Source organism: Oryx dammah, unplaced genomic scaffold (genome assembly GCF_014754425.2).
Source record: "Oryx dammah isolate SB20612 unplaced genomic scaffold, SCBI_Odam_1.1 HiC_scaffold_22, whole genome shotgun sequence".
NCBI classification, from domain to species: domain Eukaryota; kingdom Metazoa; phylum Chordata; class Mammalia; order Artiodactyla; family Bovidae; genus Oryx; species Oryx dammah.
In genome coordinates this window covers 18,975,820-19,002,574 of record NW_024070206.1, presented here as the reverse complement: position 1 = coordinate 19,002,574, position 26,755 = coordinate 18,975,820, and the positions used below count along the sequence as shown (strand labels likewise).

At 52.5% G+C, this 26,755-nt stretch overlaps 1 protein-coding gene across 2 annotated transcripts; it reads left to right on the top strand.

Moving 5' to 3' along the window:
* The first annotated feature begins 904 nt into the window (after positions 1–904).
* Positions 905–25,984, top strand: IMPA2 (inositol monophosphatase 2). 2 transcript variants are annotated; one of them, XM_040264606.1, is made up of 9 exons: positions 905–1,113; positions 7,889–8,022; positions 11,019–11,123; positions 13,023–13,068; positions 14,857–14,965; positions 20,883–20,973; positions 21,182–21,290; positions 21,772–21,923; positions 23,240–25,984. In XM_040264606.1, the coding sequence occupies exons 1-9, from the start codon at positions 1,018–1,020 to the stop codon at positions 23,328–23,330; spliced, it is 933 nt and encodes a 310-aa protein (XP_040120540.1). In that variant the 5' UTR covers positions 905–1,017; the 3' UTR covers positions 23,331–25,984. The 2 variants fall into 2 exon arrangements, with proteins under 2 accessions (XP_040120540.1, XP_040120541.1); XM_040264607.1 differs by lacking the exon at positions 20,883–20,973 and having other exon boundaries at positions 911–1,113.
* Positions 25,985–26,755: the final 771 nt, after the last annotated feature.

Genomic DNA, 26,755 nt, shown 5'->3' with positions numbered 1-26,755 from the left:
AGTCTAGCTCGAGGAAGGTAGACCCCACCCTCATGAGACTTGCCAGGTAAAGCTTTGTAGTTGCCTGTGGCCAGGTCTGAAACATCACACATGGAATTTTAACCTGGAGCTAAACTCCTGGGAAGAGAGTTAAAGTAGGACATGATTTCTCAACCCCAGTGTTATTATCCTTTTGGGCTGAACAATCCCTTGCTATGGTGTCCTGTACATCGGTGGGTATTTGGCAGCTTCCCTGGCCTCCATCCACTAGGTGCTAGCAGTTGCAACAGCCTGGAAAGCCCCGAGATGTTGCCAAATGTCCCCTGGGGGCAGCACTGCCAAGTTGACAGCGCTGAAATAGAGATGCTCAGAACCCTGTGTGTGGGTCTGCTTCTGCTACCTTTCGGCATCACCTTTGGAATATGTCTTCTGCCTGGAAACAACACTCTCCCCTTTTCCATCTGTGGATGCCTCCTGTACCCCTCCCAACTCCGGTCCTCTACCCTTCCCCCTCCTCTGTGAGGCCTTCCCGGACCACACTTCACCCCCTCCTCCACACCCACCTGACAGCCCACCCTGTCATTGCACGGCTTCTATATCAAACACTTCCCTAGGATGGTCTCAGTGTCTCTGGGATACACTGTCCACAGGTCAGTGTGGAGGAGGGTGGTCCAGATGACGACCAGGCACACCAGAGGCTGAGAGAATGGCCAGAGGTCACCCTGGGCCCACTACTGGGATTCGGATGAGATGAAACAGAGTGGGGTGGTGCTCGGGGAGGAGGGCGGGGCCGGGGTCTGGGAGGGGCGGGGCTTGGGGCGGGGCCCTGAAGGAGAGGGGCCCGGAGCGTTTCGGGGCGGGGCTCTGAGCGCTGCTCCCCAGCCAGGCGCCGGTCCAGCTCGGCCCCCGCCCGCTCCCCGCCCCCTGCAGGTCCGCACCCGCGGGCGGGCGCGGCCCAGGAGCGGAGCGGCCAGAGGCATTGGGCGAGCGTGGAGCCTGGCGTCTGGGCCGGGGGCGCCGGCAGGCCCGGAGGCCGCGATGAAGGCGAGCGGCGAAGACGGGGAGGCGCCGGCCGGGGGCCCATGGGAGGAGTGCTTCGAGGCGGCGGTACAGCTGGCTTTGCGGGCGGGACAGGTGAGAGCGGCCCAAGGCGCACGGCGGGCGCACGGGGACTTGTGGCACAGCGGGTGTAGGGCGTGGCGGACAGAGACCCTGCGGGCAGGAAGGCGCGGGGCGCGAGCCGCCGAGGGGTGCTGCAGCGCCTCCGGCACACCTGTGCACCTGCCGCTTCCGCGCGGGAGTTGGCGCCCGGGGTCCCTCGGGCTAGGGGCGCAGGACTGCCTGGAGACGGGAGTGGGGTCAAGGCGCGCGGACGGCCTCGGATTTGACCCAGGGGGCGGGACGCGCTGCGGTTGCCCGGAGTTCGAACCCGGCGCGTGGAGATAGGGCGGACCGTCTGTCCTCGAGTGTCCGGAGTCGAGAGGGTTCCGCTGAGTGAATGGAGGAACTGCTGCCCGCACCGGAAGGATGAAATAGAGCTGCGGAGCCGAAGAAACCTGCGGAGGGCAGCACTCTCTTCGCGCTCTTGTTATGTTCTGCTCTTCCCTTCCTCGGTGCCCCGCGCCTGGGGTCCTCAGGCCACGTGTGGCGCCAAGTTAGGGGCGCTGGGGGAGGCCGGACGCAGGGATGTCTAGGTCCCCCCTCGCGCGTCGAGGCGCACGGCTGAGTTCCGGCGATCCGAACAGAAGGTGGACGGAGGAGGAGCCCTGTCCCTGCGGCAGTTCCTTTTCTAAAGGCAGGCTGTCGCCAGTTTTGCAGTAGAAGTGCGTCCCAGAGCACAGTCGCCGTGCGGTCCCTCGGCCCCCTGACAGTTAACCTCAACACTAGTGGACGCCTTCTGTGTTGGGGGCCCGCCCTCTGCAGTTTGAAGGACTCAAAACTCAAAGGGGCGCTGTGAGCCTTGATCCTTGGGGAGAAGGAGGACCCCAACCCCGCCTGCTACCCTGAGGAAGCTCGGGGTTGCAGGGCCAACGTCCTTCCTGGAGAGCAGGTCCCCGGCGTGCGGGGGCACTGCCCCGCCCTTCCCCAACCCTCACTTCCTCTCCGGAGGCGAGTCCTCGGGGTATAATGGTAACTTTTAGGTTCCACCATACAACTTTCTTCCTTCAGCCTTGGAGAAGAAGCCAGTCTAGAATTCAGACACCACTGTGTAAACCCTGCTGGGTTGTTACAGGGTTTCTGTGGTTTTTCAAATTTAGATCCTTGAGGAAACAGAAGGGTTTTTGAAACCCTTTTTTTAAAAAAAATAAATTTGCAAATGCTTACACAAAACTTGCAACATAGCAGGCCCCGTTCTAAGGGTCTTGGGAACTTTAACTTATCTAAGAGATCTCTTCTGCTTTTGCAACTTGCCAAGAACAGAAAAAGCATTTTTTGACAGTAGGGTGAGGGTGCAGTAAGGATTCTGCCCTTAGGGGTCTAGTCAGGAGGCCCAGGACTGCAGCCTCCCTCCTGGGCTTTATGCTATTGCTCCCTGCCTCCCTGATTAGAGGAAGGGGGTAGGGAGGGGCCAGTGGTCTGGTCTGGGGCTGGGACTGGACAGAAGCCACACAGGGTCGTCCTGTCCTGTGTGAAGAGGGACAGAGTGCCTTAGGGATGCTCTGACAGTAACATCACAAGGCGCTGAGTGGAGAAAGCCTGGCCCGTAGCCAGTGAGCCCGGGTGGGGAGGACAGAGGGTGCTGAGCGCTCACCCTTGAGTCCTCCTCAGCCAGAGGTATGTTTGGTGCAGGTTCCAGGGCCTCCTAGCACAGGGGTGCCTACCCCTCCCATCCTGCTGCTGTGACGCAGCTCTGTGTGCTCAGGTCCTGAGCCAAAGGAAGGACTGGTTCCCAGGAGACTGTGTGGCCCTCCGTCTCTCAGTCATGGGTTCAGGTCACGGCAGCCTGGACCCTTTGCTGCCGTCTCCCCTCTGCCCATCCCGAGAGGTTTCCTGGACCCCTGTGTCCTTGCCTCTCCACCGCCCAGTCCTGGGGTGCCTCGGGTGGGGGGCATCCTGGCCAGTCCAACCGCCCCACAGCTGCAGGAGCCCTGCCCTGGTTGCTGGGCTTTGGGGGACAGAGTGACGTCAGCCGCCCCCCCATCACCACCGCAAGTACAGAGAGGGATATTCATCGAAATGAGTATTTATCATCTTTTATGTGATGTGTGAGCAAAAGTATCTAAGAAAACTATGTTTTTTAAGTTGTCCTGCAGCATAGATCCAGGTTTTGTTGAAGCTGAAATTTAAATAATTTAGGGGCCTTCTATAAGAAAAAATATACAAAATTCAAAATTCAACATAAAAATTGTTTATTTAGAATAAAAAAGGTCACAACAGTATACATTTTAAGATGCTCCCAAATATAACAGAATACATACAAATAACTTTTTAACTGCTTCTCAAAACCTTCTGTAATATTTTTTCACGTTTTGGCTTCATACTGTGCATCTTCAAATGACGATGAGTTAGTACGTTCCGTGCAGAGACTAGAAAGATAAATTCAAGCTTTTCTGTAAGGTGGTTCATTGAAATTGATTACTAATAGCTTTGAAAAGTTTATTTAGGCTTCAGACTTGTTACTGGTGGGTTCCTATAAATGTTTAGGCTTGCCCTCAAATTTGAGAATCCTGTTTCCTTTAACATTCTAGTTGTCAGACAGGGAAAACTTTGCTGGTGTACTCTGAGGTGGGGTGCCCCCTGTCTACCTCAAGCTGCCTGGAGCAGAGGGGCACAGCGGGGGCTCTCACCCAGCAGCCCCGCTTGTCTGGTTTGTGACTGTATTTTTTGTGTGTGTGTGACTGTATTTTTTATCAGTTATTCAGACGGGGGCATTTGATAAGTGAGATACCACTAAGGGGACTGTCATAGAGTGGCCAGGACAGTGTCTTGTCTTGTGTCATCCTCATCCTTTTCCCCAGAGCTCGCTGTCTTCAGTTTTCTGATGGTTACACCTATCTTCTAAATAGTAGCTCTTCTCTGCATCATCCACATTAGACGCTCTTGTGTTGTGTAGCTGCATTCCCTGTCAGTCCCATTGGTGCCTGGGCTCACATGCTGTGACCACACGTATCGCAAGGTCAAGCCAAGCAGCATGGTTGTATTATAGTATTACACATTCTTTGCTTTCTTACTCAACTTGTGTTTTCCCTTAAAGTTAAAAAAAAAAAGTGGATTTTTTTCTTTTGCTTAGTTTTCTGTGTACCTACCAACTTCCATCTTCCAACAGAATTTTTGATGGTCTCCTCAGTGTAGATACTCATGGGTCTCGCTCCTGGGGAGATGTGGTCCTCACACCTTCAAGTGCATCAGAAGCACCAGGAGGGCCTTTGTGGCCGGCTGAGTCCACCCCCAGGTTCCTACCTGCTCGGTCCTGAGAGGGGCCAGGAATAAGCACCTCCACCAAATCCCCAGCTGGCGTTCTTGGTTGAGAGGCTCTGCTGTACGTAGTACGTTGTTGTGTGAGTGAGGATATGACAGTTCATTCACTCAACTCTTGAGACTTTGTACAATGTCCAGTTTGGAATTATTAGGAATGACGTTGCTCATCCAGCACTCTTGCATGTGTCTTTTGGTTACGTCCATATGCATTTATGCTGGAGCGGGATTAACACTAAGAGTGAAATTGCTGTGTCATGGGGTAGGAAATTCCACCAGGTGCTTTTCCAAGGCGGCTGCATGGGTTCCTGCTTCCCCAGCAGCAGTTGGGGGTTCTCTGACAACACTTGGTGTTGTCTGTCTTTCCATTTTAGCCTCTGTGATGGGTTTGAGGCGGTATTTTATGGTAGTTTTAACTGTATGTGCTATATGACTAAAGAACTTAAGTGCCTTTTTATGTGTTTACTGACTTCCTAGAGATCCTCTGTTTTTAAAATAATGGTGCTAAACTGATTAGAAATATATTCATTCACTCAACAAATATTTGAGTAACTCTGGAAAGGACTTTAACCTTTACTCTGAGTGACTGAGGTTCAGTTTGGAGTTCTGTGTGGAGTCCTACAAGGTGAAGGGGAGTTCACCCTGACTGATGCTGGGTGGGGGGTCTGCAACACCAAAGGGGTTGCGGGCAGAAGCTTCCGATGGAAGCTATGAGAACTGTCTGAGTGAGGGGTGAGGGTGGGTCTGACTGTAGATGATGAAGAAGGCGGTAAAGCAGTTGGATTTTGTAGGGAGATTTGCTGCCAAATGGGAGGCGGATGTGAGAAGAGCCAGGGGTGCCTGCAAGGTTTGGCCTGAAAAACTGGTCCATGGATTTGTCGGAACTGCGGGGGGGTGGGGAGCAGGTTTGGAGGTGGAGGTCAGATATTGTGTTCCAAGCTGTAAGCAGTTGAACTTGAATTGCCAGTGGATCTCTTCTTGCGTGGAGCCCTGTGGTGGGGAGTTCACGGGAGAGGCTGAGGGTAGAGTTTGGGAGCTGTCAGCCTGGGCTGGTGTCTTAGGCCGGGTCCTGCCCCGGAACAGGGATGAGCAGGTTTGTCCGCCCCGAGCTCTCCTTAGGTGGATCACAGGTTGAGCCCTGGCATTTCCTCTGGGAGATCCCCATCTGTCCTGCCTGCAGATGGAGGGGGCAGCTGGTGAGCTCAGTGTTTCTGCTATCAGTTCTGGCCTCGGCTGGCCCCACCTGCACTGGCACCCCCAGCTTCCACAGGGTGGGGGGTAACCCACATTGACAATTGTAACACTTTGGCCAGCATTTGAAGACTCAGCCAAAAGAGAATTTGTGAGCTAGCTATTGACAGAAGCAGCAGCAGCCCTATTGGCACATGTGGGCCAAGGGCCCAGGGGCAGTCTGTAGAGAGCTCTCTCACACAGAGAAGGGTTTGTGTTTTCTGTCTGTTCAGGCCTTCAACTAACTGGATGAGGCCCACCCATGTTCCAAAGGGCAGGCTGTTTTACTGATTTATATGCTCATCTCATCCAAAAACACCCTTATAGAAACACCCAGAATAACATTTGACACAGTATCTGGGTATCCAGCTGACACATAAGATTAACCATCTCATCACACTCATAAGTCTGGAACCTGAAATGTGATGGTACTGCCAGACCCAAACCCCGCTTGCTCAGGCTTCTCCGAGTGTACTTTACAGTTCTGGAGCTCACATGAGTTGCTCCTTGGGGATGGGTGATAACCGTATGGTCGACTTGGAGACAGTAGCACAGAACCAAGATGGTGCACAGACAAGAAAGAGATGTCTGGACGTGGCTCTGAATGATAGCCCCAGATGCTGGAGCTGATGGGTTTGAAATTCAGGCTTCAGTGACTTAAGGCCCATATTTTATCTATTAAACATTAACAGAATGTTATTTGGAGGGAGAGACCCAGGCCAGGAGGTCTGTGAAGTGCAGGCTTAGTTAGTGAGTAGCTGAAAAACATCAATTAAAAAACAGCACACACTAACTTATTGCTGGCAGAATGAGAATGTTTAAAATCCTTTAGACAGGGAGGAAGCAGATATGGTCAAGGGTTTTGGTGGGTAAGTCACCTGGAATACCACAGATTATCCCCCGAGGATGGGACTGTCGCTAAAGGGCAAGACTGATCGAGCCTGATAAGGATTTATGTTCTAAGACACTGTCCCCACCTCTCCTCTCCGTGTAGAAAATGTCTGAAATTGAACTTTGTTAACCTGGTATTAAGGTTCATACATCGTGTGTGCAGTAGATTTGGGGGTTTTGCCATAAGTTGTTAAGTTTTGTGAGGCCTCAGCCCCTTGGGTGGATGGACCTTCAGAGGAGGGAGACAGAGGACACCTGGGGCTAGTGGTGGCCAGCTTGTCTGAAGGGCAGTGTAGTTTGGGGCAATGATTCAGAAATGAGGTCTGAATATCTGGGAGTGTAACTGGATGAGAGGACACGTCCAGGGCCCAGGGGAGCAGCAGCCGGTGAAGAGGGCTGGCCAGAGCAGCACCACGGGTGGCGGAGGATGCAGGTGTGGCATGGCCTGCCCTGCGCTGAAGGACAGGGGCCCGCAACGAAACGATCACAGGATGGCAATAGTAAACGCTAGTAGAAACAGAAAAGAAGTCCTTGCAGAAGGACAGGCTTGGCATCCTCCTCGACTCACAGTCCTTTGCTTGATCTGTGGCCTGGGCCCGACTCCACCACCGCCCCCCCCCATCAAAAAAGAAAAAGCCCAGATGACCACAGGACCCCCATGGGAGAGGGCTGGAGAGTGAGTGATGGCTCAATGGAGCAGAAGGGGCAGGGAAGTTGAGGATGCAGAGGTAGGAGGGTGGCCTGCCTCCTGCAGAGAGGGGATCAGAGGTGGGGGTCCTTCCTCCCCCCCATCCAATTAGAGTCTGGGGGCATGCTCTGCTTCCTGAAGCCTCCCAGGGCCCCATCTCCATTGCTCTGACCCAGGAGACAGAAGCCGACCCCCTAGCACACCCATATCACGGCAAGAGGGGAGTGTAATGGGCAGGAGGAAGCACTGAGCGAATGGTGGCCCTTTGAGGATATGACTCAGAGGTCACACATAGATGCCCCTCACATCCTCTCGGCCAACCTTGGGCCCAGGGTCACACCTGCCTTCACAGGAGGCCAAGGCAGGGCTGTCAGGTGGCTCGGTGCCTGCCAGCCTTGGGCTGGGCTCTGTTCCTGGAAGGAGGGCCGGCTTCTCAGGCCCGGTTGTCTCTGCTCCAGGCCAGTCCTCGAGGCCACTGTGAGCCACCATCAGGGGTGATGGGAGCCACGAGGTGCTTTCTCGTGAGAAGGAGGGGCTGCAGTGAAGGCTCCCAAGAGCCCGCAGAGAGCCTGGCACTGCCCGTCTGCCTATCTGTCCTGTCTGTCCACTGGCAATGGGGGAGGGGCCCAACCCTGAAACAGGAGGGGGTGGCCAGTGTCACCCACCTCCCACCCTTCACTGCAGATCATCAGAAAAGCCCTTTCTGAGGAAAAACGTGTCTCAACCAAGACGTCAGCCGCAGACCTGGTGACAGAGACGGACCACGTGGTGGAGGCCCTGATCCTGCAGGAGCTGCAGACCAGATTTCCCTCCCACAGGTAGGCACACCCCGCCCCCCCACCCCACCCCCGAGGTGCCCCCAGGCTGCACAGACTTGCCTAGACGTGGCCCCAAGCCCAAGCCAGGGAAGGCTGTCCCCCAGGGCTACCTGCTCTCCAGGACAGGTGTCCCTGACCTTATAAGTCACTGCGTGGAGAATCTGATGCAACTGTTCATCTTTTCCTTGAGAAAGACCAGCACTCATCCAATGCTGTGCGTCCAGTTCCAGGGGAACCTGGGGCCCCAGGGGACGCTTGGACCTTGGGGAGAGAGGGGGGCTTCCTGAGCAGAAGGGTCCTCTCCTACCTTAGGGAATCACTTACCCCAGAGCTCAGTCACCGGGTTCCTGGGTGTAGACAACATGTCAGCCTGGCCGCTGTCCATCTGGACCAGTGAGGGGCTCCCTCCTCAGCTGCCCGGCGAGTGACCAAGGTTCGGGGACAGGCCAGTCCACACTCGCACCTTCTCCTTGCTGCTTCCTTTTAACCTGCGTCACCTGGGGGTTGTGTGTGCGTGGTGTGTACTATGTGTGCATGTGTTTGTATTGTGTGTGTATGTATGTGTGTATATATGTATGTGTGGGGGTGTGTGTATGGTGTGTGTGTACATGTGTGTTGTGTGTAGGTTTGTATGTTTGTGTGGTGTATGTGTGTGTGTGGTGTGTATGTGTGTGTTGTGTGTGTGTGGTATGTGTGTATGGTATGTTTGTGTGTCTTTGGTGTGTGTATGTTTGTGTGGTGTGTGTGTGTGGTGTGTGCATGTATATGTGGTATGTGTATGTATGTTGTATGTTGTGTGTGTGTTGGGTGTGTGTGTATATGTTGTGTGTGTGGTATATGTGTGTTTTGTGTGTGTGTGGTATGTGTACATGTGTATGTGTGTATGGTGTGTGTGCATGTGTGGTATGTGTATGTGTGTGTTGTATGAGTATGTTTGTGTGATGTGTGTATGTAGGTGTGTACATGCATATTCCTGTTGGCAGCCCTTGTGTTTCAGCGTCTCTTCCTGTTTCCTTGTTTGATGTAAAGTCAGGACCTTGACATCTGTTATAATAGTTACAGGCTCTGAAATGTTTGATTTCTTAGTTTATAAAAATCTAAATTAACTGGCAGCCTCCAAGGAATCACAGTTGACCCTTAAGCAGTATGGGTTTGAGCCATGCAGGTCCACGCAGACGTGGAGTCAGTCACTCAGTATTAACACTGCAGATGCAGGCGGGGGTGCCGGCAGGTCAGCGCCCCAGCCCCGCCATGTTCCGGGGGTTGGATTCTGAGAGAGTGCAGCGCAGGAACCGCCACCAGTTCTGGTCCAGGGGCTCCTTCCATCCATGTGTCATCCAGAGGCTCCAACAGCAGTGAGGCGTCTGGGCTGGGCCTCCAGGGGTCCAGGTAGAGGCTCTGGCCGTTGCAGTGCTCTGTGTGGTAATGGCACCAGGGCTCCGCATAGAGATGGTGCCAGGGCTTCTGGCACTTTGCGGTCAGACTGCTCTGACAGGCCGAATCCTGGAATCACGCTTCAGCTCCTGGTGGTTTGGATCCACTGTTGTGTTGACGTGGGGCCTGGTATCCATTTGCACGGTGTGAATTTCCATACTTCTTGCCGAGTATCAGGGCAGAAGTCAGCATGTCACACGGGGTAATCCTCTTCAGAAGACTATCTGGTCCACCCAGAGCAGTGGCCCCCACCCACAGTGGGTGTCAAGCTCCCTGGAGCTTTTCCAGCCCCCCTGACAAAGCCCTGGGGGATGCAAGTGCCCCCTGAACCCCCAACAAGAGCCAAGGGTCCTCAAGCTGCAGGCTGCAAGGGGTGGGGGCTGGCTGCCCAGGTCAGCCGGCTCTGCCTGCCCCCTCCTCAGCTCTGGGCTAGCTCCAGGACACTGCTCTCTGCTCTGTTGCCTAGAAAATCCAGATATCTGAGATCATCTTTCAGCAGCTCGAAGCCAGGCTTGGTCTTTTCCCAATGACTAAGATTTAAGAGAAAGTCCAGAACTGGCACTAGTGGTAAAGAACTCGCCTGCCAATGCAGGAGAGGTAAGAGGTGTGGGTTCCATCCCTGGGTCAGGAAGATTCCCTAGAGGAGGGCATAGTAACCCACTCCAGTATTCTTGCCTGGAGAATCCCCTAGGGACAGAGAAGCCCGGTGGGTTACAGTCCATAGGATCGCAAAGAGTTGGACACAACTGAAGTGACTTAGCACTTAGCTAAACATCAGAATTTGGGGGCATTTAAATGTATTTTAGATCAGAGACAAATTGCAAAATCTGTGATGAGAGAAAAGTTGCGTATGTATTGTAAGATAAAATAGTATGTTGTCATTTTTCTGCATATCTAAGTATTTAAATATGTCCCTTAACCAAGTTGGTATAAGATTGTCACCCTTTCTTAAGAAGGACTTTCTTTTGGAGCGTTTGCTCTTCCTCATTTTTAGTCTTTCACAAAACAGTATTAAAGATAGATTGCAGCTGTTTTGACTTTGATAAAATAAGAAACAACCTGATATGGGCTCCCTGGTTTCACGCTGTGTCATCAGGCAGTGGAGCTGGGCTGTGGCCTGACAGTTGAGGCCGAGGACCATGAGCTGGCTCCCTAGTGGACTGAAGGTGACCTTGTCACAGAGTCAACGAACTGGCCAGAGAGAAGGCCGGGGTGCACTGGGCCGTCAAAAATCACAAGGAGAGTTTTACGACTCTTAGAGAAAACTAATAAAGTGAAATGGGTTGGTCTAATTTGTCTCGAGCGGTGAACCTTATCCCTAGGCTATTTCCTTCTGTACTTCCCAGAGGCCTGTGAGGGACTTTCCTGGTGGTCCAGGGGCTAAAACTCCAAGCTCCCAGTGCAAAGGGCCCTGGGGTTCAGTCCCTGGTCAGAGAACTAGAGCTCACTAGATCCTGCCCCTGTTTGACCCAGAGAAGCCTGCTGGTCTCACAGCTGGGCTTTGAAATGCTGTGTCTTGGGTACCTGGCGCGTTTTCCCAGGCTGAGTTCTGTCCACTGCAGGTTCATTGCTGAGGAGGCTGCAGCCGCCGGGGCCAAATGCGTGCTCACACCCAGCCCCACATGGATCGTGGACCCCATTGACGGCACCTGCAACTTTGTGCACAGGTGAGCAGGCACACCCGTCTTTTCAGAAGCGGCATTTTTTGAGGCAGCAGCCGGTCAGCAGACCTCTAGCGGGCTTTTGTCTCACTCACAAGGTGATCAAGTCTTGATACTTTAAGGTTTCCCATTTGTGAGATTCATTCAAAGCATGTAGGAAATCTTCACTTGTTTAAAAACTATTGTTTATCCCATTTAAACGTTGGGTTGAATTAAGAAGGACCCTTAAGGAGTTCCCTGGAGAGACGGACAGGGTTGTAAATAACACAAGGTGTCTGGTCCGGCAGCCTCAGGAACATGCAATGTGGACAGTGGCCTTGGGGGTGAGGAGCCTGCCAGCTGTCAGCTTGATTTGATGGCAAATATTGGCCCCAAACAGCAGGTTTTCGGAGGGTCAGAGGCCCTGGTGGGGAGGGGAGTGGGCTGGGGCAATGATGGCACAACCTGGCCCTAGAAGCACTGACCGGGGGCAGGTGTCAGGGTTGTGCAGCTGGTTAGGGGCTTAAGGACACCGAGGTTGCCGTGGTTTCCACAGAAGGTGGCTCTCCCACGAGGACGTGTGCAGCTCTCAGAGCTCCTGCCCTGTCCCAGGCCCCTGTCCTGCAGTGGGGGTTCCCATGACCTCCATCTCCCCAGCCAGACACTCACGGAGGGCCCAGGTCCCTGTCCTGCAGTCAGGGCGGTGGGGGGTGTCCCGTGACCTGCATCCCCCTCAGCTGAATGCTTAGGGAGGTAGGGAGGGCCTCCTATAGATGACCCCAGACACCCACTTCCTTCCTTACAGTGAGGAGGTGATTGGGCTGGGGTGTGGAGCCCTCACTTGGAGTGTTTACATGTAAGTGTGGAAACTGATTTTGCCCATCACATGAATCATTACCCTTTCCTGCATGAGGGTCACCTTGAGAATTTGGTCATGGCCCTATTGGAGGCAGTGGAACAGAGCGGTCTGGTGACCCCAACAGTGCCACCAGACTCTAATTCTAACTAGCGTGTGACACCCTGGGGAGTCGTGTGGGACTGGGGCACATGAATCAAGTTGTGGGTCACTGAGTAGAGCCCGTGTGTGGGTACTGGGGAAAGAAGGGGCCAAGCGCCGTGGTGGACAAAGGCCACATGTCTACGCCAGGACCAGAGAGAGAGCCTGGACTAGAGTGTCATTTGGGAAGCAAGCTTTGCAGCTGACCCTTAGTCTCCAGACGCTGTCCAGGGCCACAGGGCCGTGGTGACTCCTCACCCTGCAGCTCTCACAGGGCCTATCCTGCTCGTGTCCTGCAGTGTCAGGGGTAAAGAAAGTGGGGAAGGGCCTTCTGAGGGTGGGGACCCCTGCTGGGCCATGGGGTGTCGTGAGTGGTCCCATAGGGATAGCACCTCACAGCCTGGGAATGGTTGGTCCCAAGACTCCTGGGTTAGAACCAGCCCTTCCTTGTTCCTGCCTGTTCAGCTCTGACAGTCTTCACATAAAAGAGAGATTGTTCTGGAGACGTAAACCCACAGGCAGGCTGTGAGGTCACCGCCTGCCTTCTGTGCCTTGACCACGCCTGCTGTCCTGTGTGAGGCTCACCCAGGATTCGTGTCAGGAGGGCCTGGTTGTCACAGACCTGGACCCTCCATCTCACTGGCCACTGAGAACCAGAAAGCTGATTATTAAAATCTCTCAACCGGGTCCTCTGTGGTCACTGTCCGTCCTAACAACTGTCAGTGCGGCTGTCTGTCAAGGTCGCTGTCCCACAGGTCAGCTTGGCCTGCTTGTCTTGGAAGCACTCAGTGCTATTGTGGGAAGTAGCTTCTGACAAAACAAACCCAGCCACTCTGTAGAAAGGTCTTCTGTGCCTCCAGCTGCATGGAGGCTGCTGAGTTTGCATGAGTGCATGATGTCACAGCGTCAACCATCTGTCTCCTCTGCAGGTTCCCGACCGTGGCGGTGAGCATTGGCTTTGCTGTGAACCAGGAGGTACGTAGTGAATGGGGCTCTGGCTGCCTGGGCCCTTGGCTGCTGTTTCTTTATCTCACTTCATGGTTCTAACCTGTTTTCCTGTTCTTGTCCTAAGCCTTCATTGTGACTGGTATTGATTTCAAATCCAAGAAAGGAAACAGGTGCAAAGCAGTTTGGGCCATGAGGGATTGGGGCGTGAGGTTTGGAGCATAAGGGGTTGGGGTGTGAGGAGTTGGGGCTAGAGGGTTTGTGGTTTGAAGGTTTGGGCTGTGAGGGTTCGGGGCTCCACTGGCCCCACCCCCCAGGGCTTTCAGCAGGGCCGGGTGTAGGGAACATTCTGGGCACATGTTCCCAGTTAGTCTCCATCTGACCCCTGGGGCGTGTGATCAAGTCACACAATAAAGAAGCTCCTATTTTGGGAGGACATCTCTAGTCCCAATATTCTGTTAGGGCTTCATCCTCCTCTCGCTGTTGGGTGAGAGCGTGGCTGTCGCTCCGTTCCCACAGACCCTGGAACTGGGCCACATTGTGGGACCTGCGGGAAAGGCCGGGATGCAGGCTTTAGCTTCATTAGTCAACTGCAGAGATTACGGGCAGGAAGGACCTTTCCTTCCGCACAGTTACCCTTGCCTAGGTCGAGGGCTCGAGCTGTGCAGAAGGAGCCCTTGTTAGAGTCTTGTGTCCTGTCTTCAGTCTCGGCGTGAGCGTGGATGGCCGGCAGGAAGGGAGTCCTGCCTGTGAGAAAGAACTTAGTTTTGGAGGTGACAATAAGCGAGAGTCTTAATGTTGATACTGGATAGGGAATCAGTCACTCACGTTATTTCTTTGTTAAACGTGGTCACTGAGATGTGCATGTGGAGCGGTAGGCACAGAGGAGTGGAGGGTTCATTCTGGCCACAGGCTCACTGACCAGCCAGGCCTTGGCCTCTGATGGGTTCAGGGAGGCCAGCCCGGTTCCAGGACTGACTTCAATTTGGGGAGCCCTATAAGGCCAGGGTCATAGGAAAGGGGAGGGGGGAAGTCACATGCTGCTGGCTCTGGGTGGGCACTGACTGGGGGTCCTCCAGGAGTGGGTCCTTTTCCTGCAGCCCAGATTCCTCTTGGGCATCTGCCAGCAGCTCTCCCATTTTCTCTCTCTGTTGGCTGCCCTCCCCACCTTAGGACAGGCACACATGCTGTTCTCAACCCAGAACAGAGAGGTAGGGGAAGAGATGTAAGGAGGCTCACCTCCTCTGCACACCAGCTTGTTGGGGACTGAGGCTGTGTGCCCCGACGTGTGTGTGTGGGGGCCAGCCCCTCCGGAGATCCACATTTCTTCCTGGGCTTCCCCTCCCCGCCACTCTGGGTTCTGTCATGCCCTCAGCTGTCCAGAGACATTCTGAGTTCTTCATATGTCAGCAATTTTGAGTTTCTTGTGGGGTTTGATTGGAGTCTCAAGAGCCTTTTTTCACCTCCCAGGAAAAAAACAAGAGATCTTTTTGAAGAATGAAGCCTTTCCAGTTACTTTGAGTAATGCTGAAATGATATGCTCAGTTATGAGCATATCAAAATGAAATGCTCAATTATGATATCAATTTAAAATATAGTCTTATTCCTTTAAATATATCTTTAAATGTAGCGATTTAAGAAAAGAACAGTTGCTTTCACATTCAGGTCTAGGTTTGACTGTGGACGCTGATTTGTTGAGTTCCCTTTTGAAAGCTAATTTTCACCCACATCCCTGGCGTTAGTGTCATGGCTGGAGCTTCACGGCCTTTGGTCACTGTGTCACGTTCTTTGTTTTCTGTCCCACCTGCCTGTCCACAGCTGGAGTTTGGGGTGATTTACCACTGCACGGAGGAGCGGCTATACACGGGCCGGAGAGGCCAGGGTGCCTTCTGCAATGGTCAGCAACTGCGCGTCTCCGGGGAGACAGGTGGGCCCTCTCATGGGAAAGGGACTTGTCAAGAGTCACTGCTCCTCCGGGCAGCCATGGGGGTCCCTTGCTGAGGTCTAGTGTCGTTGGGGACCGCGCATCCGTGGGGGACTGGACGTTGAGCTAGCCTGTGTCTCTGTGTTTCCGTTTGATGGGCTGGGTCTGTTCTTCACTCACCTTTTTTCCCAAACGAGGGAAGGAACCCAGCCACCTGTTCCTGAGTGGTCCCGGTGAGCCGACCAGGACGAGGGCGGAGTCGGAGGTATGCTCTGGCATTCAGCACCTCTCGGTGGCCCGGGTGACATCACCTGGGTAGGGGCTGTGGCTCCCAGATGCAGTTGACTGTGGTTCCTGTGAGAACACGGCTGGCCGAGGAAGCCTTATCATGAGCCGTGTCATACACTGCACAGGTGCTGCCAGCCCTTGTCATTCCTGGAGCAGGACAGAGGACACGGTGGCCTTTACAGAGGGGCTGCTGCTAGACTCACAGTCTGTGTGGCAAGCTGGCCTGAGAAGCAGTGAGAGGGGTCAGGGGTGTCCCTGCCCGTGGCTCCCCACAATAGTGGGGAGATGGGCCTCCAGCGCAGGCCGGGTCCACCAGGCTGAGCTCCAGTGAGAGCAGACCATGTGGATCCCCAGACTGGGGGAGAGGGAATGGCAGCCCCATGACCATGACCATGAGCAGCAGGTCTGCAGGGGAGATGACCACCATGTGGAGAATGGGCCAAGCAGGACCAAGGGCGGGCAGGCAGCCTGGAGGTCATGAGTGCCCAGAGTGTGGGTGGGGATGGGAGGAACATTACAGGGGCTGGGCAGGGTGGGTGGGGTAGGACCACGGACCGGCCACTGCCTCTGCTGCCCAGCCCCCGGCTCCCGCCTCAGGACAGTTTGGTTTGGCCTGCGTAAACAGCAGCGTTAATTACAGCCTCGCCTGCCAGAGGCGGCCAGGCAGTTGGTTGTGTAACGCTGGGGTGAGGGAGCGTGTTGTTAAACTCGTGGGTGAACTTTGTTCCACATTCATGTGCTATGACAGGCAGCTCAGTGACCACGTTCACGCCCCTCCTAGACCCTTCCATATCCAGCCCTCCTCCCATGGCTCACACCCACCATCCACCCTCAGTGACACGGAAGCCCAAGTCTCTCCATGCTCTGTTCCAAAGCCCTCCCACGATTGTTTTAAGACTCTAATTCATACAGTCCAGGGTGACAGCTTCCGCCCTGGTTGTCCTCTGTGTGCCGGGTGACTTGGTTTCCACCGGAGATGACAAGATGTTCCTTTCAGCTGCACAACCCTTGGATATCTACACACCTGGCTTTGTCCCAACTGTGATGCCTTACGTGTGTGACTGGTCAGCTGTGCTCCTGGAACCTCAGTATTCATACATGCAGGGAGGCGCAACGACAGCTGTGAGGGTTACGTTACATCCTGCATCCTAGCACTTGAGAATGGCCCTGGGGCTGGTGCCCAGATTGAGAGTCGTAATCAAAGGAGGAACTTGAGTCTTTGCACGGAATCAGCCAGCTGTGACCTGTTGCTGAGGCTGGGATGCATTTCTGCAGGCACTTTGTAGCCAGTGTTTTCTTAAATATTTATCTTTGGCTGTGCTGGGTCTTCATTGCTCTACGGGCTTTCTCTAGTTGCAGCAAGCGGAGGCTTTTCTTCGTTGCGGTGCGTGGGCATTGTGGTGGTTTCTCTTATTGTGGAGCTCAAGCTCTACGGTGTGGGGGCTCAATAGTTGTGGCTCCTGGGCTCTAGAGCCCAGGCTCAATAGTTGCGGCGCACGGGCTAAGTTGCTCTGTGGCATGTGGGATCTTCCTGGACCAGAGATCAATACTGTCTCCTGTATTGGTAGGTGGAATCTTTACCATTGCGCCACCAGGGAAGCCCCTTAGCCAACATTTCAGTACACATCTTTCTGTCACTCTTTTTATCTAAGCATTGTTTTTTCTTAAACTTTTTATTTTATAGTGGAGTATAGCCGATCAACAAGGTTGTGATAGTTTCAGGTGAACAGTGAAGGGACTCAGCTATACATATACATGCATCCATTCTCCTCCAAACTCCGCTCCCATCCAGGCTGCCATTGAGCAGAATTTCCTGTACTATACAGTAGGTCCTCGTTGGTTATCCATTTAAAATATATCAGTGTGTACATGTCCATTCCAATATGTCACTTTCTCTTAAACCTTTTCACCTTTTCTACCAATTTTTTAATTTTTGAAAATTTTCTCCTTTGCACAGTCCGTTTCTTGTAAAGCATGATCTATCGTGTTTGTTTGTGTTTAGTCACTCAAAGTCATCTCTGACTGTTTGCAACCCTATGGGATTCTCCATGGAATTGTCCATGGAATTCTCCAGGCAAGAATACTGGAGTGGGTAGCCATTCCCTTCTCCAGGGGTCTTGCCGACCCAGGAATTGAACCCAGGTCTCCTGCATGGCAGGCAGATTCTTAACCATCTGAGCTACCAGGGAAGCCCCATCATGTGTGTTTATCTTATTCATTTAGTCTGACTTTCTTTTATGAAAGTTTTCTTCCCTGATTTCTCCTGGGACCCCTCCCGTCTACTTGTGAATGATGCTCTCCTGTGCATTCTCCATTTTTGACTTACAGCTGCTTCTGTTTTGTTGGCAGATCTTTCAGGAAATCTTTAGTCAATTGGAGAGATGTTATTCTGCTTCCTGTTCTCTTTCTTCTTGTGACAATGGCGTATGAGATTCAAATATCATTCTTTTACATTCTTGCTACTTGAAATTTGTAGTCATGAGCTCTAGAAGTTGAGGGGATGGAGAGGGCGGGGAAGGCACTTTCTGTCATTTAGTGGCTTTGGGGCTCCCTCTCCTGGTGTGTTTGTGAACTGTCTGCAAAGTTGGCTCCTCCTTGGACTCTTGGCTCTGACCCTTCCCCACAGCGGCCGTCATCTCCTCGGTCCTGCGCCCCTGATTCCAGCCCAGTGAGCGTGGGGTTCACTTTCATGAGTGTCTGCTCCGTGGGTCCTGTCCGGAGAGGCCCTGGAACGTCAGTTACAAGAAGTTGTGGGGCTGTCGACTCCCACTCTTCAGACCTCGCCTCCTGCCAGGGGCTCCCCCAGCCCCTCAGTGTATTGCAGATTTTGAGGGGCTCCTGCTCGGGGTCCTGCCCGGTTCGATTCCTGGGTCGGGAAGATCCTCTGGAGAAGGGACAGGCTACCCACTCCAGTGTTCTTGGACTTCCCTTGTGGCTCAGCTGGTAAAGAATCCGCCCGCCATGCGGGAGACCTGGATTCTATCCCTGGGTCGGCAAGATCCCTTGGAAAAGGGAAAGGCTACCCACTTAAGTATTCTGGCCTGGAGCCATGGGGTCGCAAAGAGCCGGACATGACTGAGCGACTTTCACGGCACTCATTGCTTGGGGTCCAGGAGACCAGCCACCTTCTCTCCTCCCCGGCCCCCACTCCGGGCCGCGGGGCCGTGTCGCCGACGGGCGTCTGCCGCCCCCTGGTGTCGGGGAGGGGAAGTGCCTGATGTGGCCAGGTTTTGTGGATGTTTTCGTCTACTTTTTGTGTTTTACTCTCCAAGCTGCTGTTTCTGTCAGAGGATATTTGGAAGAAGTCACGTGGATGTCCATGGCGGTCTTTCTAGGATTCTCAACAGCGTTTTTTCCCCTCAGTTACTTGTTTCTTTAGAACATAAAGTATTGCGATGACGGTCACGTGGCATGAAAGTAACTGCTATAAACGGAGCAGTTCTGTGGTCCTGGACTCAGTCCGGGTGGCCCTCCTCCCAGCCCCCAGCTTGCTTTCTGTCTAGTTCTGGGCTTTTCAGTGAGGTAGTACGGCTAACATTACTTTTCACGTGAGGGGCTCATGGCCTGTAAGGATCTGGAAGGCAGGAGCACGCGTGTGAGACGCGATGGTCCAAGGCGCCACGGGGAACTGCCAGGCCTGTGCTCGCTGCCCAGAGGTAAAGGCTCGGAGTAGTAAGGCCGCTTTTCAGGGCAGAGGACTTGCCACCCTCGCCTCTAGGCTGTGAAAGCTCTCTCAAGACACCCTCACTCTGATCCTCAGCCAGAAAAAGGTTTTCAAATGGTTAGAAGTCTTGGCCGCCTCGTGGATTACAGCCTTGTCGTGCCGAAGGGGCTTGTGTCACTCTATGAAGCTATGAACCATGACCAGCAGGGCCACCCAAGAGGGATGGGTCATAGTGGAGAGTCCTGACAAAGCATGGTCCACTGGAGGGCGAAATGGCACATCACTCTGGTATTCTTGCCACGAGAACCCCGAACAGTATGAAAAAGCAAAAAGAATTTGAGCAAACTCCAGGAGACAGTGGAGGACGGGAGCCTGGTGGGCTACAGTCCGTGGGGTCACAAAGAGTCCGACACAACTGAGAGACTGGACGACAACAGTATCAGTGTCTTCTGCAGGTGGTCTGTCCCTGGTGAGAGGTGACTGCAGGAGTGAGGTTACCTGTGGGCAGGTTTTTCCTCCACTTCATGGAGGGGCTTCATTCTCTCAACCGAACACACAGGCAGGCAAGCCCCGAGGCCTGAGGGCACAGGACATGAAATCTGAGTGTGAGGGGGTCTGTAGCCAAGTAGGGACGGTGCTACAGCCCCACAGGGAGTCAGCCAATTGCCTGCATCTGGTGGCCACACAGCAGCGTTCCCTCATGTGGGGGTGTATGGGGAGATTATTCTTAGGGACCCCTTTCCAAAGACGTTGTTTAGATGTCACTTCCTCTTTGGGGTGATGTTTCCATCTTTGTCATCACAGCAGCAGGAGAAAGGCTTTTTATTTTTATTTTATTTTTACTTTATTTTACTTTACAATACTGTATTGGTTTTGCCATACATTGACATGAATCCACCACGGGTGTATACGAGCTCCCAATCCTGAATCCCTCTCCCACCTCCCACCCCATATCATCTCTCTGGATCATCTCCATGCACCAGCCCCAAGCATCCTGTATCCTGTATCAAACATAGACTGGCACTTTGTTTCTTACATGATAGTATACATGTTTCAATGCCATTCTCCCAAATCATCCCACCCTCTCCCTCTCCCTCAGAGTCCAAAAGTCCATTATATACATCTGTGTCTCAGCAATCAGAGCAGAAAAAGAAATAAAAGGAATCCAAATTGGAAAAGAAGAAATAAAACTCTGTTTGCAGATGACATGATCCTCTACATAGAAAATCCTAAAGACTCCACCAGAAAATTACTAGAGCTAATCAATGAATATAGTAAAGTTGCAGGATATAAAATCAACACTCAGAAATCCCTTGCATTCCTATACACTAATAATGAGAAAGCAGAAAAAGAAATTAAGGAAACAATTCCATTCACCATTGCAACGAAAAGAATAAAATACTTAGGAATATACCTACCTAAAGAAACTAAAGACCTATATATCGAAAACTGTAAAACACTGATGAAAGAAATCAAAGAGGACACTAATAGATGGAGAAATATACCGTGTTCATGGATCAGAAGAATCAATATAGTGAAAATGAGTATACTACCCAAAGCAATCTATAGATTCAATGCAATCCCTATCAAGCTACCAGTGGTATTTTTCACAGAACTAGAACAAATAATTTCAAGATTTGTATGGAAATACAAAAAACCTCGAATAGCCAAAGCAATCTTGAGAAAGAAGAATGGAACTGGAGGAATCAACTTGCCTGACTTCAGGCTCTACTACAAAGCCGCAGTCATTAAGACAGTATGGTACTGTCACAAAGACAGAAATATAGATCAATGGAACAAAATAGAAAGCCCAGAGATAAATCCACACATCTATGGAAAGCCTTATCTATGAACAGGAGAAAGGATTTTAAGGCAGATTTATTTGATGAGGCATTTTTTCCCTCCCCATTTGGAGTCACTTTGTTTTTGTTTGTGATTGAGTGATGCTGGTTTTGTAACCACCCCCAGACCCTTCCGAGTTCCTCCATGCTATGCATCCCTGGAACGAGAGGACTGGGAGGTTCCTCCGCTGGCATCAGGCCTTTCTGAGGCCTGGGAGGTAAGAGTCAGGGTATGACTGGTCAGCCCGACCTCCCTTTTCCAGGTCAGAAACCTCTGCAGTGTCAGCCACACAGGGAGGACACGGAGTGTGAGCAGGAGTAGAAGGCGGGTGCAACATTCGTTTCAGGGAGCACCCTGACTGTGTGGTGGGAGCCACGCTGTGACATTTCTAATTGGCGGTGGGGGGGGATATTCTCTCCATGCAGACCTGTCCAAGGCCTTGGTTCTAACAGAAATCGGACCCAGAAGAGACCCCGCGACCCTGAAGCTATTCCTGAGCAACATGGAGAGGCTGCTCCATGCAGGTGCCCACGGGTACGCCTCCCCTTCCAGGACCTCCGGGCAGGCACAGCAGCCAGCTACCCCCTGGGTGGGAGCAGGGGACACACATGCCAGCCAGTCCGCAGCCCGGAGCTCCTAAGCCCCGGGTGGGGGCAGGGCTCTGAGCTCAGCACCCTCCGTGATGTCAATGGTGCCCCGCCCCCTCAGTCTCCCCTGGGTCTGCCCTGTGACAGCAGCCACTCCACATGGTCTAAATCGAAGGTCATCAAGGGTCCACAGAGCGAAGGCTGAGTTCTTCCGTTGCAGCACCAGCCACACTTCAGGCTCTGCAACTGAGGGCTGGTCCATCAGCACAGGTGGTTCTGTTGGGCAGCACCGCTCTGGGCTCAGAGCTCAGAGTAGAGCTTGTGGGAAGAGGCCCTGGGCTCCTGTTCAGCTTCTGAGTCAGGGGACCTTCAGGGGGCAGCACTGGAGCAGGGCCATTCAGCGTGCTCACCCCCTCCCTCTCTGGCAGGGTTCGTGTCATCGGCAGCTCCACCCTGGCGCTCTGCCACCTGGCTGCAGGCACCGCCGACGCCTACTACCAGTTTGGCCTGCACTGCTGGGACCTGGCCGCAGCCACAGTCATCATCAGGGAAGCCGGGGGCATTGTGATGGACACGTCAGGTGAGCTTGGCCGTCAGGTTGCTCTCCGTCCCCAGGGGTGTGTCCCCCAGACAGACCCGCAAGCTCAGACAGACGTTCTCCCACCTCTCCTGACAGACAGGTCAGGAGGACAGTGGGCCAGGCCAGAGGGCTTCTCCCGCTTCCTGGTGTGAAAATGGACCCAGGGTCAGGACTCAGGGGTGGGGTTGGGGGAGAGTGGGCAGTGTTTTCTAAGCTCTCACGTCCACCAAGACTGCAGAGCTGGCCATGTGCACCCCAATCTAATGACGAGGTTTTAGGTGGTGATCCAAGAGGTGACCTATCCCTCTGCCTGGAGGTCACTACCCTAGTGATTGGCCCCACAGGGGCAAGTCCTGCCCCAGGGATGCCCATGCAGCCACCTCTTACATCAGGGTTCTTGTGGAGCCTGTTCTCCCCAACCTTTGCTCCAGAGCCTGTTGTGGACATGCCAGGCTCCCAAATAACCTCTGGGGCCTGCTCTGCCCTTTCCTTGTTGCTCCTTCTCCTTGGGGCCTGGTGGAACTGCAGGGGGGTGAGGCATGACGTGAAAACACTTTGGCTTTGGGCATCAAGGACAGGGAGGCCCATCTCAGCTGAAGACTTGTCTGTCCTAGATATGAGTACATGAGCATGCATATGCACAGACATATGTGTACACCAAGGTCTCCTGGGTGTGACCACATGAGTGTGAACACACACAAACACGTGTGTGCACCGAGGTCTCTCAAATATGACCATGTGAGCGCACACACACACACACACTAACGTATGTGCACCAAGGTCTCCCAGATATGACCATGTGAGCACACACAAACATGCATGTTCACCAAGGTCTCCCAGACGTGACCACAAACACACGCACATACAAACATGCGTGTGTACCAAGGTCTCCTGGATGTGACCACAAGAGCACATGCACTTGAAAATACCCACATGCACCAGGGGCTCCTGGATGTGAACACACACACAAACACACGTGTGCACCAAGGTCGCCAACGAGTCCATTAGGCCTGTTCACACCTCCAGGAGGCTGAGGTCTTTCATCCTGCCCCAGATATCTGGTGCCTAGAGCATCCATTTCAGGGGCCTGTCAGAAAGGATACCCCCAGCCTCCCCAGGCCTGTGGGGTCCCCGGAGCCCCAAGCACACAAAGATTGAGAACTGCCTCCTGTCTTGAGCCTCAGGCACTGCACCTGAAGCTGGTATACCCTAGCACAGCCTTAGGACATGCTGGGCCTGCAGGATGAATGGACTGGGTCAGGCAGAGCAGGGCTGGGGCTCACCCCTCACCTGACACCCTGTCCCTCTGTCCACAGGTGGACCACTGGACCTCATGTCATGCAGGGTGGTTGCTGCAGGCACACGGGAGATGGCGGTGCTCATTGCCCAGGCCCTGCAGACAATTAACTACGGGCGGGACGATGAGCGGTGAGGGGAGCAGACACAGGGCCACCCTGGATGGGGGCCTACTGGGAGCCTGGAGCTGGCAAGACCCTAAACAGCAGGATTTCCTGATCCCCAGAGGAGCCATCAGGCCGAGCCTGGCTGTCCGGCTGAGCCTTTGCTGTCTGGTGTCTTCTCTTTATGACCTCACGTCAGGTTAGTCCAGCCATCCACCAGGACCGGAACCCAGATCTCACAGGACATATGTGCTGATATTGCAATCATGATTTTGTTTCCAGAATGCAAATCTCAGGTGATAAGGCTTTAGAACTGCTGATAAAGCAGGCTTGTTCTCAGCACCCCTCCCTGGCCCCCATGACACTTCAGAATACAATAAACCAAGTGACGCCACTCTGCTTATGTTTCCCTCCGCAAGTGTGTCTCCTGTTTCCCCTAATGACCCCAAAATCCACAGGCCCTTTAGGGAAGTTGTTGCCATGTTACAGCCCAGAGTCCACACGTGGTTTTCTGTCTGCTTGCCACTGGTGAGGACAACTTCAGTCATTATTGTGTCTGTATTTAAAATCCAGGGCGTGGGTCAGACTGAAGAAAACCTAACCAAAATCAAACCTCTAAAATCCTATTGTTTTTGTGATCAGTTTAATGAAGAAAAGTATTTTCTTGGCCTTATTTTTTTCCTCTTTAGGAAGAGGAATTCTATATAAGAATAATTCTAATGAGGATGTTCTCTGAATGAACTTAAACGTTCACTGAGGTTTAAGAATCAAGAAAGTCAGTCTTAGGACAGAGGAAGTTCCAGTCATGCTTAACTTTCTCCCTCGTGTCCTAATTTGCCGTCAACAATACTTACAGAGCGTTTAGAGCCGCCTGACAGCTGCTGCCTCTGGCGCCTGAACTCCGGGGCTCAGCCCATATGATGACACAGGCCTTGTCACCAAACCACACCCAGAGAGCTCTGCGGACACCGCGGAGCCTCACAACCCTGCACGCTGACTCCCCCTCACTATCCACTGCCCTCCACTCACAGGGCAGGTGCCCACTCAGACCTCTGGAGGATGGAGCCCAGGGAGTTTCCCGGGAAATCCCCTCCCTAGTCAATCCCCAGAGGGCTTATCTCCACTTGCCCTTGGGTGGTGGGTTGATAAGTTTGTATCTTTAGGAAGGAGTTTCTTTATCTGAATGGGGTGCCAGGTGAACCCCCAAAAGGTGCAATGGTCAAGGGCCTAGACACATGAGGACTGGGGTCTCTTTTGGGGCTAAGGAATCTCCCACTCCTGTCCACAAAGACCCACCTTTGACAGCCACAGGCTGTGTGGGGGTGTGGAGGCCTCAGCAGCTGGAAAAGGGGCCATTTACTGCCGTTGGAGCTGGGGGCTGGTCCCCCTCCCCATCCCTGGGGTGGAGACCACATGCAGAGCCAGATAGGGCCAGGGTAGATGTGTGGGGAAAGAGGTTTGGACCCTCACTCCTGACAGTCCAGGGTCGCATCCCTGGGCCTTTGCCATCTCTCGACTTGGAGAAAAGCCTGAGTTTCTACTCAGTTGGCTCACTGCCACAGCTTGATGCTGGTGTGGGTGCCCTGTTTCTGCTCTGGCTGCAACAGACTTCTAGTTGGCAATGAGGTCATTGCAGAAAAGGAAGGAAAAGGCCTGGGCCACCTGGCTTTATATTTTTAAAAACCATGTTGCCACATCTGTCCACCTATGTCCCCAGTGGCATTGTTCACAGTCACCAAGAGAGGGGAGCCACCCCAGTGTCCACTGACGACCGATGGATGAATGGAATGTGGTCCATCCACATGGTCAGGATGGTATTCAGCCTAAGAAGGAAGGGGATCCTGCCACCTGCCACCAGGTGGATGAGCATTCTGCTCAGTGAAGCCAGCGGACACAAAAGCACCAACAGCGAGTGACAGAGCAGTCAAGCTCATGGAGACAGAAGTAGGCCCCAGGGCCTCAGAGAGGGATGAGGGGTTATTGTTTGAAGGGTATGCTGCTGCTGCTGCTGCTGCTAAGTCGCTTCAGTCGTGTGCGACCCCATAAACGACAGCCCACCAGGCTCCCCCATCCCTGGGATTCTCCAGGCAAGAACACTGAAGTGGGTTGCCATTTCCTTCTCCAATGCCTAAAAGTGAAAGTGAAGTCACTCAGTCATGTCTGACTCTTCTCGACCCCATGGACTGTAGCCTACCAGGCTTCTCTGTCCATGGGATTTTCCAGGCAAGAGTACTGGAGTGGGGTGCCATTACCTTCTCCGTTGAAGGGTATGGGTCAACTCTATTTCAATAGAATTGTTTTATTAAAAAAGAGTAAAGTGTATGGAGATTCCATTGTGCAAGATGAAACATGCAGATCTATTGCATGAGCATAGATGTACCTAACAGTATATAACTAAATATACAGTATTTAAATATACAACATATCAGTAAATATACTTAACAGTACTGAATGGTACACTTAAAATGGTTCAGATGGTAAATTTTGTGTTATGTGTTTTACCACAATTAAAATATTTTAAAATTACTTTTAAAATATGATGCCTACTGGTCTTACTGTTCTTTTTGCAGCATTATTTATGTATTTTATATCTTTACATCATTTTGTATTGAGGCATAGTTTGCATACAATAAATTCCACCGCTCTGGTGTGTTCAGTTTTTGAGTGTTGACTATTCCAGTCTTTGACTATAAGAATCATGTTAGTTGTAAGGTTTTGTTTCTTTTCTTTTAGTTCAGGTGTAATTCACATACAATAAAAGTCTCAGTTTTAAAATTTACAATTCAGTGAAAGTTGCTCAGTCATGTCCAACTCTTTGCAACCCCATGGACTATACAGTCCATGGAATTCTCCAGGCCAAAATACTGAAGTGGGTAGCCTTTCCCTTCTCTAGGGGATCTTCCCAACCCAAGGATCGAACTCAGGTCTCCCACATTGCAGGCAGATTCTTTATCAGCTAAGCCACAAAGGAATTTCAGGTATTCACCAGGCTGTGTTACCATCACTACTGTCTAATTCAGAACATTCATGACCCCAGAAAGAAACCCCTGAACCATCAGCCATCACTCCCCACCCCTCTTCTCCCAGCCCCAGCAACTACAGATCTATTTTTTTTCTCTATGGCCTTGACAGTTCTGGACATTTCTGGCTTCCTTCACTTTGAACAATGTGTTCAGGGTTGGCTCATCTTGCAACAGGTGTCCGTCCTTTATTCTATAGCTGCAAATGGGTCCATTGTATGGATATTGCACATTCTGTTTATCCATTCGTCAGCTGATAGATATTTTTATTACATTTCCACTTTTTGTGATTTTGGGTAACACTGCAAAAATAATCATGTACAGATTTCTGTGTGAATATATGTTTTTGACTTTTTGGGGGGTTGGGGGAGTGTATATCTAGGAATGGGATTGCTGGAGCACATGGTAACTC

Excerpts from the sequence above, each read along its gene's own strand:
- IMPA2 (XM_040264606.1), top strand. The coding sequence starts at position 1,018 with ATGAAGGCGAGCGGCGAAGACGGGGAGGCGCCGGCCGGGGGCCCATGG. Across the intron at positions 13,069-14,856 it reads GCTTTGCTGTGAACCAGGAG|CTGGAGTTTGGGGTGATTTA; the intron begins GTACGTAGTGAA and ends GCCTGTCCACAG. Across the intron at positions 20,974-21,181 it reads GCCTTTCTGAGGCCTGGGAG|ACCTGTCCAAGGCCTTGGTT; the intron begins GTAAGAGTCAGG and ends CTCTCCATGCAG.